Source organism: Rhodotorula graminis (assembly GCF_001329695.1).
Source record: "Rhodotorula graminis WP1 unplaced genomic scaffold RHOBAscaffold_6, whole genome shotgun sequence".
Taxonomy (NCBI): Eukaryota; Fungi; Basidiomycota; class Microbotryomycetes; order Sporidiobolales; family Sporidiobolaceae; genus Rhodotorula; species Rhodotorula graminis.
Window position 1 is genome coordinate 115,604 of NW_017264933.1, and position 16,520 is coordinate 132,123.

Consider the following 16,520-nt stretch of genomic DNA (forward strand, 5'->3'; position numbering starts at 1 on the left):
GCGAGTGTTGTGCGAGGGCAAAGGTCCAGCTCGTCGACGGCCGGCCTGATTCGCCCGCTCGACCACGGCTCACAGGAGGTTCCCTGTGAGCCTATCGTGCGTACGAAGCTGTATGACGCTCGCTTGGACCATCCACGACCAGCTTGGGAGCGATGCCGAGTTTCGCGCGGCTCGGCGACGTCGTCAAGGCGGGCCGGGAGCTCGAGTTGGTCTGCCGCTCTCTCTCTCTCTCGCTCTTCACTACCAGCACCGCCATGACTGACACCAACGTCGACGACATCCCCCAGGTGCGCCCTCGCCCCCTGTCCCCAGCCCCGTGCCGCGCCCGTCGTCGCGCAACCTCGCCTCGTCGGGGATGCGCATGCGGTTCTCGCCATCGCGCCTCTCGCTGCGGCTGCAGCGAGGCATACCACGGTCATCTCTGCACTCGCCGTCAAGCGCACCCGCACCGGCGACACCGCACACCGCACACCCCGCACTCGTCCTCGTCCCCACCTCGGAGTTGGCTGACCCCGATGCCCTCGTCCCCTCCCTGCCCGCTCGCAGGCTCACGAGACCGTCTACCGGACCTTCCTGTCGGGCAAGACTCGCCCTCTCGCCTGGCGCCGCAACCAGATCAAGCAGCTCGGCTTCCTCGTCGTGCGTCTCCCCCCCCTCCTCCTCCCTTGCCCGCCCTCGACCCGGCAACTCGACCTGACCTCTCGCGCGCCGCCGACAGCAAGACAACGAGGACGCGTTCTGCAAGGCGCTCGAGCAGGACCTCGGCCGCCCGGCGTTCGAGACCATCACGGCAGAGCTCACGCCGATAAAGGCCGAGATCAACGACGTGTGCGACCACTTTGAGAAGTGGGCCAAGCCGCAAAAGGCCAAGACGGCGTTCAGCTGGGTCGCCGCAAAGCCCACCGTCTACTCGGAGCCCAAGGGTGCGTCCTCGCCGCCCGTCGTCATCTCCTCCCTCCCCTCGGGCACGCGCACTGACCCTCGCTTTTCCTCCCTGCAGGCGTCGCGCTCATCATCGGCACCTGGAACTGTGCGTCTCAATCTTTTGAGGCCTGCGCGCGTCGACCCTCCTGACCCTCGTGCCGTCGCAGACCCGATCACGCTCCTGCTCACGCCGCTCCTCGGCGCCATCTCGGCCGGCTGCACCGCCCTCGTCAAGGTGCGTCAGACTGTCTCTGTCGCTCGACCCGACCCGGGGTCCCGGAAGCTCACTCTGTTTCGCGTCCTGCAGCCCGCCGAGCAGAGCCCGGCGACGGCCGCCCTCATTGCCTCGCTCCTCCCCAAGTACCTCGACCCGTCGGCCTTCATCTGCATCCTCGGTGCCGTCCCGCAGGCGACGACGCTCCTCAAGCTCCGCTACGACCACGTCTTCTACACGGGCTCGGGCGGCGTCGGCCGCATCGTCGCCAAGGCGGCCGCAGAGCACCTTACCCCGGTCACGCTCGAGCTCGGCGGCAAGAGCCCCGCGGTCGTCCTCGACGACGCCAACGTCGACGTCGTCGCGAGGAGGATCATCTGGGCCAAGTTTGTCAACGCCGGCCAGGTGCGTCCAGGCTCTTTTCCCTCCCTCGCTCTTCGCGCGTTTACTCACCAGGTCTGCGAGTGCGGCCACAGATCTGCATCTCGACCGACTACATCCTCACGACCCCGGCGATGGAGCCCAAGCTCATCGCCGCCATGAAGCGCGCGCTCGCCACCTTCTCGGCCGCCCCGCCGGGCGAGGCGTCGACGTCGCTCCTCCAGAACTCGGCCTTCTCGCGCATCGTCAATGTCAACCACTACAAGCGCATCTCGAAGCTGCTCGACGGCACCAAGGGCGACATCGTCGTCGGCGGCAAGCGCGACGACAAGGAGAACAAGATCGAGGTGACGATCGTCCGCAACGTTAAGGGCGACGACACGCTCATGTCGGGTGCGTCCCAGCTCTCTCTCTCTCTTCCTCGTCTCCGAGCGCGTTCTCTGACGACTGCGACCCTGCAGAGGAGATCTTTGGCCCCGTCCTGCCCATCGTGACGCTCCCCGACATCGACTCGATGGTGCGCTTCATCCAGGACCGCGAGACGCCCCTCGCCCTCTACGTCTTCACCCAGAGCGACAAGAAGAGGCAGTACAGTGCGTCCCTGTCGTCCTCTCTCCCTCGGGCTCGTGCGCCTGCCCCGTCGCATTGGCGAGCGCTTTCGCCCTCGAGCGACGCGGCCGTCGTGCGGCCGCTCTCAGGCCGAGCACGAGCCCCTCGTCGATGTCCTCACTAACTCGCCCTTCCCGCACGCAGTCTTTGAGCGCACGCGCTCGGGCGGCTTTGTCCAAAACGACGTCCTCGTCCAGTTCCTCATCCCGGGCCTGCCGTTCGGCGGCACGGGCCAGGCGGGCTACGGCAACTACCACGGCAGGCGGTGCGTCCCTCGTTCACTCTTTGAGCGCCGGTCGACGGCGAGGACGGCCCTCTGTCGTCCTCGGCGCCGTCGGGTTCGGGAACTGGAAGAGTACACCGGACTGATTCTCTCGCCCTCACGCGCGCAGCACGTTCGACACGTTCTCGCACGAGCGCGCCTTCGCGAGCGTCCCGACGTGGATGGACTCGATCCTGGCGCTGCGCTACCCGCCTTACACTCGTGCGTCCCCCTCCTCTCCGCTCGAGCCTCTCTCCTTCTCGGCCCTGACGCTCACCTCTGCCTCTCTCGCCCGCAGCCAAGAAGCTCAAGATGCTGATCCTCTTCACGGGCGCGACGATCCGCCGCGACGGTCGGTACGGCGCCGGCTTCCTCGCGAAGCTGTTTGCCGTCGTCGCCGCCGTCCTTGCCATCCGCGCCAAGCTCTGACGAGTTCCTCCCACGACCAATCTCTCCCTCTGTCTCCCTGTGTCTGTGTCTGCGCTTTTTGTGTAGCCGGGTTCGTCTGCGAGGTGAAATGCGTGCTTGTACCTCGACTCGCGCGCATACTCTCGAGCCGAGCCAACTCTATCTCGATTGGCAATCTTGCGCATTCTTGAGAGGCTCGTGCGAGACAGACGCCCGCGAGCGTCACGCGGGCGGTGGTGCGCAGCAGCAGCTGCCTCGAGTCGTACGATGACGAGACGAACGAAACTGAGCTCGTTGCGGGGCCGAAGGGCCGTGCGGGAGGTGCCGCTCTGCCGTTCGCTCGTCGTCGCGGCTCTTGACTCTGCTCCCACCACTCTCGCTCCTCCCTCGCTCATCCCCCCCACCAACCTCTACTCCAGCACTCTCACCATGTCGTACGACGGCTTCAAGAGCTCCATCGCCGCCCTGCGCGTCGCCCCCGCCGCTGCGCCGACCAAGGACGCCGCCCAGGCCACGTCGACCCGCCCGATCTCGCCGCCCGAGTCGGACGCCTCGTCGGTCGACGGCACCCTCGCCCTCGCCAACGACGACAAGGCGCGCTACGTCGAGGACTGGGACGGCAACCTGCGCTTCGCCCCGATCAAGGAGGCCCACGTTTCGAGGGGTCCGTTTCCCTCCTCTTCTTTACCGAGGGCGACGACGACGAGACTGACCCTGTGCCCTCTCTCCCTCGCGACAGCCATGACCAAGCGCCACGGCGAGGACCTGTACAACACGGCCGTCTCGGACATCGTCATCGGTGCGCCCCTCGTTGCCTTGCCCTCGCCCTCCTCGTCCTCTCGACTGACCCTCGCACGCCCTCTCGCTCGCAGTCGGCGCCGGCTCGGCTGGCCTGTCGGCCGCCTACGTCCTCGCCAAGGCCCGCCCCGAGCTCAAGGTCACCATCATCGAGGCCGGCGTCGCTCCCGGCGGCGGCGCCTGGGTTGGCGGGCAGCTCATGAGCTCGATGTGCGTCCGCAAGCCGGCGCACCTCTTCCTCGACGAGCTCGACGTCCCGTACGATGACGAGGGCGACATGGTCGTTGTCAAGCACGCGGCGCTCTTCACGTCGACGATCCTCAGCAAGGTTCTCCGGGTCCGCACCTTGTCTCTCTTTCTCTCTTTTCCTCGTCGACGTGCCCGCTCTTTCAGAGCGGTGCCGCCACCGCACTTGCGCACCTCTTTTGTCTCGAACCTACCTCTTCCTCCTTCGTCATCGCCCTCGCCCACCGCCGTTCTGCCGCCAGAGGTCGAGGTTGCAGCGCTCCTCTTCGAGTCCGAGCCCTGCAACCCCTCTGCGCGAGCTAGATGCGCTCCACGCTACCGGTGCTGCTCTGTCTTGGCAGGTCGGCTCGTCCTGCGCCGTGGTCGTCTCCTCGCTCGTCCCTCGGGGCGGGTCGGGGAGCGGCTCGGCGCTCACGGACGAGCCGGTCCTCGCCTCGACGAGTCTGCTGAGATTATACGGTCACAAGCTGTTCCGGGATAATGCCCGCGTAGCCATGCGTCGAACGTGTTCCCCCCACAACCCCCTCCCAGTCCTCCCCTTGCTGATACGCTCGCGTTCCCGGTCTTTCTCTCCTCCTCGGTCGCCCTCTCTCGTCCGCCCCGACTACGACGACACCCTCTCATAGTTCCCGAACGTCAAGCGTGCGTCCCACTCTCTGCGCTCGTCGACGACGGCGGGCGAGCGGCGAGGCCTCGGCTCTCGGACCCTCACTGACTCCTTCTCTCTTTACCCTCCTTCTCCCTCTCCCTCTATCCTCCCTCGCACCTCATCAATGCCTCCTCCTCACCCTTCCTCGCCATTGTGTTCCCCCTCGTCGCCGTCGTCGCCGTCGTCGCGCAGTCTTTAACGCCACGGCTGTCGAGGACCTCATCACGCGCCCCGACCCGCTCGCCAAGACGCCGGGCACCGTCCGCATCGCCGGCGTCGTGACCAACTTCACGCTCGTGACCCTCAGCCACGGTCTTCAGAGCTGCAGTGCGTCCCTCTCTCTCCTCGCGCGCTCGGTGGGCACTTCTTCGGGACCTGACGGACATCCTTCCTGCCTCGCCCCGCAGTGGACCCGCAGACCATCACGGCGCCCATCGTAATGTCCTTCTGCGGTCACGAGTGCGCCACGACCATTCCCTGCTTCTCCCATCGTCGAGCGCCCTCACTGACTCGGCTCTGCCTCACAGCGGTCCGTTCGGCGCGTTCTCAGTCAAGCGCCTCGTCGCGACGGGCCTCCTCGAGAAGCTCGGCAACATGCGCACTCTCGACATGCGCTCCGCCGAGGACTACATCGTCAACCAGACGCGCGAGGTCTTCCCTGGCCTGATCACGGGCGGCATGGAGCTCAGCGAGATCGACGGCGCCTCGCGCATGGGTGCCACGTTCGGAGCCATGTGCGTCCCTCTCTCCCTTCACTCTGTCGCCTGGTCGCCCTCGTCGCCACCGTCGTCCTCGAATTCCTCCCTGACCCTTCCTTCCCCTTTGCGCAGGCTCCTCTCGGGCAAGAAGGCCGCGCTCGAGGCGCTCAAGCTCTACGACGCCGTCGAGATCGAGGACGGCGAGATCATCGGCTACAAGAGCGGCGACAAGAAGCTCGCCGCCTGAGCGCCGCCCGTCGTCGTCGACTGCCGGCCTCGCCGTCGCCCCCATTCCTGTCCTCTCTCGCTTCGCCTCGCCCTCTCTCTCAAGAAACAGCAAACCCAAAGCAGCTTTCTCCCTCTCTCGTTCTCTGTCAGTGCAATAAAGCGATTCAACTCGCCATCGTCGTCGTCGTCTTTGCTCGAGAGTGTCGCCTCGACGACTCGAGCGCTCGCCGAGCCCGTCGTCGCCTGGGACCTTCCTGAAAGCCTCAGACGAGTCAGCCGAGTTCGGCAAAGAACGTGAGAGCTCGGTGCAGCGGAACGAGGGCAGGCGAGCGAGAGGCCGAAAGAAGCTGTCAGCTCCAAGGAGCCTGCATCCTCTGCAGTGCGGCTCGGTAGATCCTCTGCGTCGTTCGGGCGTTCACCTCGATCCCTCGGATGTTACCGCATCGCAGAGCGACCGCCGAGAGAGCACCTGGCGGCTGGCCGTCGGGACCTTCCCAAGTAGCCTTTCGCACTCGCATGAGCAATAGCAACTCGCGGTAAGTCGCTTTGTATTCAGCGGGTGAGCCGGCCGAATCTCGGCCGGCTACTTTCGAGCTTGGCACTGGCCGCCCCTCCTCGCTCGTTCACGGCTCCGCCTTTGCGCGCACGGACCTCGTCGGCCCGTCGCAGCTGCGAGGGACCGCGACGCGGTACCGCCCGCAGCGCGCTCACTCAACTGCTAAGGACGCGTCTCTCGCGCGGAGCTAAAGGCGATCGGCGACGTAACCGCGGGCCTGGCCCTGAGCAGATCGGTTTGTTGCTCGCGCCCTCTCCCTCGCCCTTCTCTCGCTTGCTTGCTCTTGTGCCTCTCGCTCTCTCTCCATCCAAGCCTCGTCCGACCCACCCACACTCGTTCATCCCCTCGCCATGAAGACCTCGTTCACGGCTCTCTCACTCGCGACGGTCCTGTCGTCGACCCTCCACACCGCGCTCGCCGGCGCCACGGTCAACCCGAACCAGCTCCCGCACACGAGCGAGAACGGCCAGTACGGGTGCGCCGAGCTCTCCCTCTCCCTCTCCCTCTCTCGAGCGGTGCGTGAGGAGGAGGACGTTGCTCGGTCAACAGACGCGGAATGGGGTCCTCGCGGTCTGCCGGCGGCGAGGGCGGAGCTACACGACGAGCGTCGAGTGTGCAGCGAGCAGAGCGGCGCGGCGGTCCATTGCTCGCTCGTTCAAGTCGACCCGCACCTCGTTGCCCGGTCGTCGTCGTCGCGTCGTCGCCAAACTTAGCCGTCGCATCGGGATTTCCGACTCGTCGACAGCGACTGATCTATCGTCCTCTGCCCACAAAGCTACAACGACTGCCGCAAGTACGGCGACTCGCCCAACGCCAAATGCCAGACTCGTGCGGCTCGTCCTCGCCGTCTCGGTCCTCGTACTCGTCACTGACCTCTCTCCTCCTGCGTCCAGTCGTCATGGAGGGCATCGAGGACTTCTGTCGTGCGTCTTACACCATCTCTCATGTTCCAGGATCGAAGATTGACCCTTTCTCGCGCGCCTGCAGTTTACGCTCCGCCGCAGAGTGCGTCGCCTTCTCGCCTCGCGCCGACACGCACCCGCACGCGTACTGATCAAGCTTTCGAAACTCGCAGAGGCGACCATCGGCGACTCGGAGCGTGCGTCCACCTTTGGCGAGTTGCCGTTCCTCGTCGTCCATGCGCTCACCCTCTTTCCGCCTCTTTCTCGCAGGCTACGAGGTCTCGTGGTGCACCAAGACCGGTCACGGCTCGCGCTTGATCCCCAAGGACACGCTCAAGGGCGTGCACGTCATCAAGACCCCGAAGTACCTCCAGTGGACGGGCCGTGGCGACCTCACCAAGGTCCGCTCTCCTCCAGTCTCTCGCGCTCGTACGCCATCAAGAGACTCACAGCCTTCATCTCCTGCAGCTCAACATCCCGAGGGGCGACCAGGGTGGCGAGCTTGACCCGCATGGAGGTGCGTCGGCTGCCCTCTCCTTCCCTTTTACCCTCCTTCTCTCGCCGTCGCGTCTCGTTCGTCGAGCGTGTACTGAGGCACCATGTCACGCATCGTACAGCCGACGGCAATGGCAACCCGATCGGGGCCATCGTGCTCACGTCGCAGTTCACGTGCGTCCCACCTCTCCTCAACTCGGCGTTGCTCGAGCCGACGTTGGAATTTCGACTGACCCTGCTCGCCCGGTCCCTCCTCGTCGACAGCGGCAACCTTCAGCAGGTCAAGGAGTGGCACTCGTTCATCTCGGACACCGAGTTCTGCATCCGCATCTGCAACCCGGCCGACCCCGACGCGTGGAAGTGGTGCAGTACGTCCTCCTCTTCTCGTTCTGCCTCCCCTTCCAGTCTCTCTCCCGACCTGCACTCGTCCTGACTACTCCGACGTCACAGACCACATCTACGACGTGAGTGACTCTCTCTCGGCTGTCGTCGACGCCGTTCGAGCCGCCGCCGCCGCACCGTCCCTCAGTCCACGCCGACGATTGCGAGGACGTTCTCCTGACCTCTTGTTGGCCCACACAGACCGAGGGCTGCTACTGGAACGACCCGGGCAACGTGAGTCCCTTTCGCAGCCGTCTCTCCTCTCCTGCCCTCGTCGAGGCTCGAGTTGGCCCGATTCGAGACTTGCCCTGACCTTGCCATTTTTCACGCGACAGTACGACAACGGCTTCGACCACTGCAAGGCCGACAACGTCGCAATGCCGCCCGGCGAGTGTGCGTCGTCTTGTTCCTCTTGGTCGTCGGGAGCGAGCTCGTGTCGGTCGACTGACCCTCTGCCCTTCCTCCCACTTTTTCCCGCCGTTCGCGCCTCTCCCTCGCCCTCTCACACTCTCACAGACAAGCTGAGCAACGGCAAGACGTCGACGTGGCACCACGGTGCGCCGGGCCCGACGCCGTCGGCGCAGGCGCCCGCCGCGAGCAGCAAGTGCACCTCGCTGCCGACCATCAGGCCGGCGAGCTACACGCGCATCGCGACGACGACCAAGGCCGCCGTCGTTGTCAAGCCGACGACGACCAAGAAGGCGACGACGACGAAGAAGGCCAGCACGACCAAGAAGGCGACGACGAGTGCGTCCTCGTCCACTCGTCTCTCGCCCCCTGTTCGCCCTCACTGACCCTCTCCTCCTTCTCGCTCGCAGCCAAGAAGAAGACGACGACCACGAAGAAGCCCAAGGCGACCAAGAAGGCCTGAAAGCCTCGCCCCCGTCGTTGTCGGCCAGCCTCCTCTTCCCCCTCCTTTCGCGTTTCACCTCGCCCCCTCTTTGGCTTTCTCCGTCGCGATCCTCCTTCGCTCCTTCTCGTGCTCTCGATCGCGACCTTGTCGCCTCGTCTGTAGCACCCCCCACCCTCGTTTTACCTGCCGCACGATGCGCACCTGCCGCCCTCAGGCGCAACAGACACTCGTTACTCTCGCTCTCTCTTTCTCTCTCTCTCGCGAGGCGCACATCGAGAGCAGAAAGGATTGCGTTGCGGTGGTGGTACTGAGTCTACGAGAGAGCGCGTCTAAGGATCTATGGCCGACGAGAGACGAACGAGAAGGGGCGTGATCTATCGGAAAGTCGCAACGACGAGCTCGAACACGGCGAACGTGACCTGCGGGCACGGTCGACGAGTGCGTGAGTCCGCGTTCGATCGCAGGAAGCTCTGCCTTGGAGCGCGCCGAGCGGTCCCAGACGAGCGAGAGAGGGTCGCCGACGCACCATGTTGACCGGCACGCTGCGCACGAGCGTCGGCGCGAGGCCCGTCACGAACCCTCGCGGACCCGACTCGCGCAGGACGGCGGCGACGGTCGAGCGGACAGTCGCGTAGGGGTGGGCGGAGCGAGAGGAGGAGGAAGAGGAACGAGAGGAGGAAGGGTCGGGAGGAGGGAGCGACTGCATCTTCGTCTTGACGACGTCGATCGGGAAGCTGTGCGAGGCGAGAGAGTCAGTGCATCGTCCAACTGGGCGCTAGCCTCGACCGCGTCGAGCTACGCTCGTGTCGCTCGAGGCGACCTTGAGAAGGGCGAAAGGTGACCGACGCACGTGCAGCCCCACCCGACGATGCCCGCCAGTCCTCCCGCGACGAGCACCCTCGTCGCACTCGCTGCCACCTGCCCGTCCTCGCCGCCGAGCACGACCCGCTCCGCCTCGTCGACCAAGTCCGCCCCTCCCCCGCTCGGACCTCCCGCTCTCCCTCGCTCGCGCTCCTTGTCGCCGCCGCCAAAGAGGCCGAGCGTCCCGCCGCGAACAAAGTACTCGTACACGAGGAAGTACGGGCCGTAGCCCGTGTCGCGCAGGACGGTCGCGGTCCAGCCGCGGTAGAGCGACGTTGGCGGGAGCGAGCGCACGAGCGACAGGAGCGACGGCTGGCGCGCTTGGCCGACCGAGGTCGACTGCTGCAGGATCTTGAGGCGGTCGATCGGCGTCGTGATGAACCTGTACGCGAGGGCTCCGTATCAGGGCTGCGAGGTCGGTCGCAGTGCGACGGAGAGAGTACGAGAAAGTGGCGCGAGACGCACGAGGTAAAGATGCCGCTCGCAGACCCGGCGAGCGTGACCTGGGCGAGTGTCGCCTCGGCATCTGGATGCGGCAGCATGGCGTTCATGGCGTACTTGTACGAGGTAAAGACCGAGGCGTTCATGAGGGCGACGCCGAGCTGCGGGACGAGGAGGGTGCCGGTCAGCTCGTCGCGATCGCTCTTTCGCAGAGAAGGGAGAGCTTCGACGCACCATTGGAGATGTCTGCAACAAGGGAGAGGGACCGGGTAGAAAAGGTCAGCGGTCGTCCTGCAACTCGACGACGAGGAGGAAGAGGGAGACGAAGACGCACAACGCCCTTGTACAACCCGGCAATCTGCGCGCAACGAGTCGAGGGTCAGGCTCTCGTTCGTGCGACACGGCTCGAGTAGGGGCAGGAGGACGAGCGACGCACCCCTTCCTCGCGCACGACGCGGACGAGGGCATGCGCGGCGCCCTTGTAGTACAGCTGGCGGCTCGACACCTCGCACGCCGCCTCGATGCCGCCTCCTCGCCACAGGGACGTGCGCGGCTGCGTCTGGAGGCGGACCTTGACTGCAGAAGGACCCCACCCCCACCGAGGTGAGCTCGAGGAGCGAGAGGAGAGGGGAGGGAAAGCAGGGCGCACCGGTGTCGAGAGGCTGGCCGACGAGGAGGGATGCTATGCCTGTTTACCGCGTGCGCAAGGTGGTCAGGGTACCGTGCTGAGAGTGCATCGTCCTCATCAGTGAGGAGCGACAGGAGACGGACCTGAGCTGGTCCCGGCAGCAAAGTCGAGCGCAGGGCTGACGGGTGAAGGCACTGGTACTGGTGCTCGTGGTGCTACCGCATCCTCGGCGGGCTCAGCTCGAGCAGTCGACATGAGCTGGTCGACCACACCATCGTCCGACCAGCTCGCCCTCGGCCAACCCTCGCTCTCTCGGCTCTCCGCACTGGTCCAGCTGCGCAGCGAGTGCAACAGCCACGAGGAACATCTGCCAGAGCCAGCCTGAGCACTCGCGAGACGAACGAAAGCTCCCTGCCCTCGCAGATGCCGGCGACTTCCGACAGCTCGCATGTACGGCCACGTCCCTCATGCAGACGCCGCTCAAAGAACTTCCTGCACTGCAGGGCACGCATCGAGCGCGAAAGGGGGGCGAGAAAGGACAGAGACGATGTGGGGAAAGGCGAAACGAGAGGACGGGGAGGGACGGTACAGCTTGGAGACGGTGACGCCGCGCTAGACCAGCGCGAGCGCCGCAGCGACGCCGACGAGTCCGACGACACCCCCCGCTGCCGCACGTCCCGCCGCACCGCTCGTGCCCGACGCGCTCGGCTTGGCAGCGCCCGACGCGCTCGCCGCCAACGACGACGACGCCGACCCAGCGCCGCTCGCGACCCTGCTCTCGAGTAACGCAGACGGCACGCTCGACGCCGTCTCTGCGCTCGCGGCGGCCGAGACGCGCACGCTCGTCGCCATGGCAGTCGCGGCCGCGGCGTCGGGCGACAAGGTGGCCGAGGCGGCGGCGGCCGCGACGGGCGAGCCGGCGAGGGCGGCGGACGCGGCGCCGGACCAGGTACCGGTCATCTGGCTCAGGCTGGAGGTGTAGAGCGTCAGGGCGAGGCTGAAGAAGGGCGAGGGAGGGAGAGAGGGACGAACGCGAAACGAGCCGAGAACGCCTGGAGGGGCGCGCCGGCCGCATCGACGCCCGCGACTGACTCGATGCGAATAAAGTAGTCGTCCGAGTCGGCTGCGAGGGTCGAGAGAGGATCAGTGACGCCTCGAGGTAGGAGAAAGAGAGAGAAGGGTGGACGCACGGCCCCAAGTCGGGTCAATCGTGATGAGCACCTCGGTCTCGGTGCCAGGGTCGGCAACGGTGCCGAGCGACGCGAGCTGCGTCTGGACGGTCGACGAGCCCGTGTAGAGCGAGACGGTCGTCTGGCCGTACGCGCTCGACAGCGGCGCCTCGCCGTTCTGCAGGACGAGGACGAGGTCAGCTTGCGCGAGGTGGGGCCCGAGAACGAGAGAGGGCAGGGATTCACGTCGCGCCAGGAGACGGTGAAGCTGTCGCCGGCACGGTAGTGGCTCGCGTCGACGGGCTTGTAGATGTACGGGTTGGCGAGGACCGTCGGGGCGGCCGAGAGGGCGAGCGCGACGAGCGACGCGAGGGCGGTGGACGTATGCATATTGTGCGTGTGTGAGGGACGTGGGTTGAGTAGTCGAGGAGCTGTTGGTGCGCTGGCTGCGATGCTTGGCTGTTGAGAAAGGACCGGCGACGCGTTCGAGGGGGAGCGGGAGACGGCGACGGCGACGGGGGAACGAGTGACGAGGGTGGGCGGGCAAAGGAGTGTGGGCCGGCGTGTAGCCGAGAGCGGTCGAGCAGTGTGTGGGTGGAGGGAGAGAGGGAGCGACGAACCGAGCCGCGAGCGGCCGACGTGGGGCGACGCGACAGCAGGCTCGTGCCTTCAATTCGCTGTCGCTCTGCTCGACCATTCACCTCTCGAACGCTTTGTCTGGCGCTGCGCAGACTCTCTGAGTCGAAGGCAGGGGAGAGACGATGGGCTAGCGGCGCTCACGGTCGGCGACAGCTCTCGAGACGGCTCGCCGAGCGCGCAGGACTCGCCGCAGCGAGCTCAGCCTCTCGCGAGACCTGCACAGAGCATGTACACGTACGTCGTTTCAGTCGAGAGAGGCGCAGGCGCCGCTAGGCCTTGATCTGCTCGAGGTACTTCTGCCGGAACGGGTTCGAGTCGGTCGACTCGCTCCTGTCGTGCGGCACCCACTTGGGCTCGTCCTGTGCGCACAAGACGACGTCAGACCCCGGCCGAAATCCCCGAGCGCATCCGGCGGGACAAGCTCGACCGCTGCGCACGGCCTCGGACGACGAGAACCGACGAGAGGGAGGGGACGCACCTGGAAGAGGCGCATGGCGTGGATAAAGTTGCCCTCGTCGAGCGTAAAGCGGTGATAGACGCCGGCAGGCACGATGAGGAGGTCCTTGGGCTCGACGGCGACCCGGATCCAGCGCTTGTCGCCCTTCTCTGCGCACAGGGACGGGGAAAAGGTCAGCGAGGCGCCCGATGGCGACGAGGCAGACATGCCCGCGCGCTCACAACCTTGTCGACGGCGAAACCTCGCCGACGACGTCTGGTATTGCCCGACGACGTCCACGAGGAAAGGAGAGGACAAGAGAGCGAGACGCACCTCGCAGGTCAAAGTAGCCGCGGCCGTCCTTGATGTACCGGATCTCCTCGTCCTCGTGCAGGTGTTCCCTGTGTGCGCGAAAGACGTCAGCTCGGCCTCTCGCGTGGTAGACGGAGTAGAGAGCGAGGGCGCACCGGAAGAAGCCCTTGATCTTCTCCTCGTAGATGTCGCCCATGCCCGCCTTGCTCACGTTGATCTCGTCGCGGTTCTTGTAGCCGCGGTCCTTTGCACTGTGACGAAGACCGGGCGCGCCCATCCACCGAGTCAGCTCGCTTGCGCAGAGTGGACGAGAGGGAGAGGGAGGGAGAGGTGGACGCACATGGCCTCGACCTGGTCGAGCTCGATGGCCGGGTAGGGGAGGGCGCCGATGGCCTTGAGCTGGTCAAAGGTGACCTCCTCGCCCGAGTCGTGAGGCAGGCGCTGGTCGCCCTCGATGTCGTCGCTGCGGGGGGGAGATGAGAGCGAGGCGGTGAAGGAGGGCGAGAGGTCAGGAGGGCTCGGGAGTCGATGATTGGTGGCGGGACGCACTAGATGTAGGCCTTCATGACTGCTGTGGGGTAGCTCAGAGGTGCTCGAGCGGTGTAGGAGGAGGAGAGCTGCCTCTCCTCCGCTCGTGAGATGAGGTGATGCTGCTTGGCTCGCCGCTCTCTTGCCCGCCGCTCTGCCATCTCGGCTGCCAGACTGCAAGATGCACAGAGAGCTTCGCTGTCTGCCCTCCCTGCTGCCCTTTGGCCCGCATGCGTTCGTCCTCTCCTCTCGCCGCTCGCCTCCGCTTCGCACCTCGCCCGAACGCAGTTGCGCGCCCTGGCGCCGCTCGCGTGTGCTCTTCGGCCGACACCTGCTCGGTACTGCAGCCTCGCTACCGCCTAAAGCTCAGACCTGGACGCCGGGGTCGAGCGGCGTCTCCGCGGACCATTCGGCGAGCTCTCGAGCGACGAGCTCCTCTCGCCCGCCTCTGCTTCCTGCTGCTCCAGCTTTGCCCGCTCGCCCGCCCAGCTGCGTGACGAGCGCACATCGAGCCGTCGCACCCGCACGCCTGCACCACCCTCGCCCCTCGCCTCGACTCGCCTCGACTCGCCTCAACTCGCCAGAAGCTCGTGCGTACTGCTCTCTCGCACCTCTCTCGCCCTCTGGATCTGAGTCAGTGTTTTCCAGAAGGTACTGACTTTCTGTGAGCAACAGGTGTGGAAGGCGCACAAGCCTCACTGCGGGCCGGGCAAGGCCGACCCGTTCTTCATCGAGCCGCTCTCAGACGAGGAGATTGCCGACTTGCGCCAACGCGCCCGTCTTCCTGTCGTCAAATCGGACCCGGTCGGTATCTCGACCGTCGAGCAGGACCTGGTGGCCGCCTCGGGTCTGCCTTTCGAGGTGCGTCGCGTTCGCTCTCCCAGCCTTCGCGAACGGTCGGGCTCACTCGCTGGCCCACAGTACATCGTCGAGCACCTCACGGGGCCCGTCGACGACCCGGTGTCTCTGCCCGAGAAGCCGTACCTCGTCGGCCTGGTCCGCAGCTCGCGTTTCGCCAACGCCGCCACCGCAGAAGCCAGCCGCATGTCGGTCGACTCGATCCGCAACGCGTTCGTCACCGTCGTCATGAGCTGCTTCAAGCGCGCAGGACTCCTTCCCGTGCACCCTCACAGCGCACCCTGGTTCACGCCCCTCAACCACAAACTCGTCGTCGTCGCGAGCCTGACGTACATCTGGCTCGGGTTCGTGGCGGGCCACGCGCGCGACCTCCCGATCGAGCCTGTGCTCGACAAGATAATGGTGGCGTACGAGCTGCTCCCGGTCGCTCGCGAGCAGGTGACGAAGTGGGTCCACGACGGGTTCGGGACGGGCGACTTGCGGTACAAGCGGGCGCTCGCGATGGCACTTTCCAGTGGAGCAACGGTCCGTGAGGGCAGGGCAGATAGCGCTGGATAGTGCGTGCAACGCGAGCAGCTCTACAGTCGAATTTCGCTCGGCCTTTTCAAGCCGAGTCTCCTCCTGCTTGGCGAGGCCAAAGCCGCCCGCTTTCCTCTCGCTCGCACAATTCGCTCGCACTCTTTCGACAGGCTTCCGTCTCTGACTTGACGCGGCCCAGAACCCGAGAGCGACGCAGAGGGAACGATACGCGAGCGCAAGTTGCGAGAGAACGAGCTACGGCGAGGGGCACAACAGGAAGGGGACCAGGCAAGATGACGGGTTGCAGGATGAATGCGTATAAACAAGGCCGTCGACGGCGACGCGGGGATGGAGGTGGCGGCGAGAGGGGAAAAGGAGGTAGGGAACGCTCACTGGAGCAAGTCGCGCTGCGGCGCCTGCGGCTCGGGAAAGGTGGGCGCCCGGCAGACGGGGCAGACGCGCGATAGGCGGAACCACGAGCGGATGCAGTGGTCGTGGAAGCTGTGCGACGGCGAGGGGGAGAGTCAGTCGGCGCGAGGACGAGGCTGCGGGACGAGGAAGAGGACGAGGAGGACGTACATGTGCAGGCACTCGGGCAGGACGACAGCGAACTGGTCGACCTTGAATCGGGCGAGGCAGATCTGTAGGCGTGCGAGGCTATCGTCAGGCTTGGACAACGTGGAGCCATCCCTCGCCGTGAAGGAGCGAGGGACGGCAGAGAGGCTCGAGCGCGGTGACGCACCGCACAGTCGACGCAGCGCACGCCGACGACGCTCAGCTTGCTCTTGACCTTGCCGCTCTTGGTGACCCTGCGCCGCTCGCACTCGACCCGGGCGACCGTGAGCGTCTCGGCGAGCTCGGTCGCCGACGCGCCGGCGGGCACAGCTTGGCCGAGGACGTCCGAGAGGAGGAGGAAGTCCTGCGTGGTGCACATCGCGACGACTCGTCAGTACACGTTCGCTGGGAGCGAAAGTGAGAGGAGGAGAAAGCGCTTGAGCGCGCACGCACATCATAGCCCTCTCCTGCGTCCCTCGCGCCCTCGACCCTCTGCTCGTCGCGCCCCTCGAGCCTCGCGAGGAGCAAGTCGAGGTCCGTGTACATGCTCAACTCGGGGATCTGCGGCGCGCGGCCGTTCGACCCGGCAGGCGCGCTCGAGCCGCTCGACCGGCCGAGGGACGCCTCGACGAGCGCGCGAGGCGGTCGGCGCGGCAGCGGCGGCCCGGCGGCGTCGTCTCGTGCGGGTAAGGGCGCCGAGCTGGGCCGCTCTGGGCCGACGCTCGAGGCCTGCGCGTCGGCCGCCTCGATCTGGGACGATGGACCGGCCGAGGCGGCACTCTCGCGAGCTCGGCGCAGCGCCGTGTAGGCGTCGACGCGATCGCCTGCGAGAGGCACAGGCGGCGTAGGCAGGGGCCGTCTCCCGCGAGGGGACGTCTGCGCCGGCGAGGTCGAGGGGGATGGCGAGGAAGGGCGCGGAGGCTGCTGCGACGACGGCGTGGATGCGCCGAGCGACGGGGTGGGCGACGGC

The 16,520-nt window shown here is 66.3% G+C and overlaps 8 protein-coding genes across 8 annotated transcripts; 4 read left to right on the forward strand and 4 right to left on the reverse strand.

Moving 5' to 3' along the window:
• Window positions 1-254: 254 nt before the first annotated feature.
• Window positions 255-2,829, forward strand: RHOBADRAFT_53161 (uncharacterized protein; the record flags this gene model as incomplete). The annotated part of the gene is made up of 11 exons (XM_018416700.1): window positions 255-287; window positions 547-639; window positions 719-923; window positions 1,001-1,030; window positions 1,092-1,159; window positions 1,232-1,543; window positions 1,615-1,912; window positions 1,981-2,112; window positions 2,273-2,393; window positions 2,521-2,612; window positions 2,689-2,829. 11 exons carry the CDS (start codon window positions 255-257, stop codon window positions 2,817-2,819), a joined length of 1,515 nt encoding a protein of 504 aa, XP_018271187.1. The 3' UTR covers window positions 2,820-2,829.
• A 398-nt stretch (window positions 2,830-3,227) lies between these two features.
• RHOBADRAFT_35986 (uncharacterized protein) lies at window positions 3,228-5,591 on the forward strand (the record flags this gene model as incomplete). The annotated part of the gene is made up of 8 exons (XM_018413321.1): window positions 3,228-3,462; window positions 3,538-3,597; window positions 3,671-3,933; window positions 4,469-4,484; window positions 4,684-4,818; window positions 4,899-4,950; window positions 5,019-5,225; window positions 5,322-5,591. The coding sequence occupies 8 exons, from the start codon at window positions 3,228-3,230 to the stop codon at window positions 5,434-5,436; spliced, it is 1,083 nt and encodes a 360-aa protein (XP_018271188.1). The 3' UTR covers window positions 5,437-5,591.
• A 666-nt stretch (window positions 5,592-6,257) lies between these two features.
• Window positions 6,258-8,846, forward strand: RHOBADRAFT_64917 (uncharacterized protein). The gene is made up of 14 exons (XM_018418610.1): window positions 6,258-6,448; window positions 6,749-6,801; window positions 6,867-6,896; window positions 6,961-6,978; window positions 7,049-7,072; window positions 7,146-7,276; window positions 7,344-7,392; window positions 7,493-7,544; window positions 7,635-7,738; window positions 7,821-7,834; window positions 7,953-7,985; window positions 8,087-8,144; window positions 8,268-8,498; window positions 8,570-8,846. The coding sequence occupies exons 1-14, from the start codon at window positions 6,324-6,326 to the stop codon at window positions 8,620-8,622; spliced, it is 975 nt and encodes a 324-aa protein (XP_018271189.1). The 5' UTR covers window positions 6,258-6,323; the 3' UTR covers window positions 8,623-8,846.
• Window positions 8,847-8,878: 32 nt separating this feature from the next.
• Window positions 8,879-10,789, reverse strand: RHOBADRAFT_53163 (uncharacterized protein; the record flags this gene model as incomplete). Its single annotated transcript, XM_018416701.1, has 9 exons — window positions 8,879-9,023; window positions 9,131-9,338; window positions 9,455-9,847; window positions 9,931-10,067; window positions 10,141-10,152; window positions 10,241-10,264; window positions 10,343-10,482; window positions 10,556-10,594; window positions 10,678-10,789. 9 exons carry the CDS (start codon window positions 10,787-10,789, stop codon window positions 8,979-8,981), a joined length of 1,110 nt encoding a protein of 369 aa, XP_018271190.1. The 3' UTR covers window positions 8,879-8,978.
• Window positions 10,790-11,257: 468 nt separating this feature from the next.
• RHOBADRAFT_1161 (uncharacterized protein) lies at window positions 11,258-12,069 on the reverse strand (the record flags this gene model as incomplete). The annotated part of the gene is made up of 4 exons (XM_018412053.1): window positions 11,258-11,504; window positions 11,567-11,657; window positions 11,725-11,881; window positions 11,950-12,069. Coding segments are annotated over 4 exons (615 nt in total), but the record flags the coding sequence as incomplete, so codon positions are not given.
• Window positions 12,070-12,565: 496 nt separating this feature from the next.
• Window positions 12,566-13,684, reverse strand: RHOBADRAFT_64918 (uncharacterized protein). Its single transcript, XM_018418611.1, has 6 exons — window positions 13,640-13,684; window positions 13,431-13,553; window positions 13,246-13,341; window positions 13,112-13,179; window positions 12,821-12,948; window positions 12,566-12,701 (listed from the first exon to the last, which is right to left on the reverse strand). The coding sequence occupies exons 1-6, from the start codon at window positions 13,654-13,656 to the stop codon at window positions 12,612-12,614; spliced, it is 522 nt and encodes a 173-aa protein (XP_018271192.1). The 5' UTR covers window positions 13,657-13,684; the 3' UTR covers window positions 12,566-12,611.
• Window positions 13,685-13,848: 164 nt separating this feature from the next.
• RHOBADRAFT_43633 (uncharacterized protein) lies at window positions 13,849-15,034 on the forward strand (the record flags this gene model as incomplete). The annotated part of the gene is made up of 4 exons (XM_018414255.1): window positions 13,849-13,929; window positions 14,203-14,208; window positions 14,294-14,479; window positions 14,540-15,034. The coding sequence occupies 4 exons, from the start codon at window positions 13,849-13,851 to the stop codon at window positions 15,032-15,034; spliced, it is 768 nt and encodes a 255-aa protein (XP_018271193.1).
• Window positions 15,035-15,262: 228 nt separating this feature from the next.
• RHOBADRAFT_53166 (uncharacterized protein) lies at window positions 15,263-16,372 on the reverse strand. Its single transcript, XM_018416702.1, has 4 exons — window positions 16,004-16,372; window positions 15,738-15,914; window positions 15,575-15,636; window positions 15,263-15,496 (listed from the first exon to the last, which is right to left on the reverse strand). Exons 1-4 carry the CDS (start codon window positions 16,094-16,096, stop codon window positions 15,385-15,387), a joined length of 444 nt encoding a protein of 147 aa, XP_018271194.1. The 5' UTR covers window positions 16,097-16,372; the 3' UTR covers window positions 15,263-15,384.
• Between the last annotated feature and the right edge of the window lie 148 nt (window positions 16,373-16,520).

Excerpts from the sequence above, each read along its gene's own strand:
- RHOBADRAFT_64917 (XM_018418610.1), top strand. The coding sequence starts at position 6,324 with ATGAAGACCTCGTTCACGGCTCTCTCACTCGCGACGGTCCTGTCGTCG. Across the intron at positions 6,802-6,866 it reads CAACGCCAAATGCCAGACTC|TCGTCATGGAGGGCATCGAG; the intron begins GTGCGGCTCGTC and ends TCCTGCGTCCAG. Across the intron at positions 7,393-7,492 it reads CGAGCTTGACCCGCATGGAG|CCGACGGCAATGGCAACCCG; the intron begins GTGCGTCGGCTG and ends CGCATCGTACAG.
- RHOBADRAFT_53166 (XM_018416702.1), bottom strand. The coding sequence starts at position 16,096 with ATGTACACGGACCTCGACTTGCTCCTCGCGAGGCTCGAGGGGCGCGAC. Across the intron at positions 15,915-16,003 it reads ACGCAGGAGAGGGCTATGAT|GACTTCCTCCTCCTCTCGGA; the intron begins GTGCGTGCGCGC and ends TGCACCACGCAG. Across the intron at positions 15,497-15,574 it reads CTGCCCGAGTGCCTGCACAT|CTTCCACGACCACTGCATCC; the intron begins GTACGTCCTCCT and ends GCCGTCGCACAG.
- RHOBADRAFT_64918 (XM_018418611.1), bottom strand. Across the intron at positions 13,342-13,430 it reads CTCGACCAGGTCGAGGCCAT|TGCAAAGGACCGCGGCTACA; the intron begins GTGCGTCCACCT and ends TCTTCGTCACAG. Across the intron at positions 12,949-13,111 it reads CGGCTACTTTGACCTGCGAG|AGAAGGGCGACAAGCGCTGG; the intron begins GTGCGTCTCGCT and ends CCCTGTGCGCAG.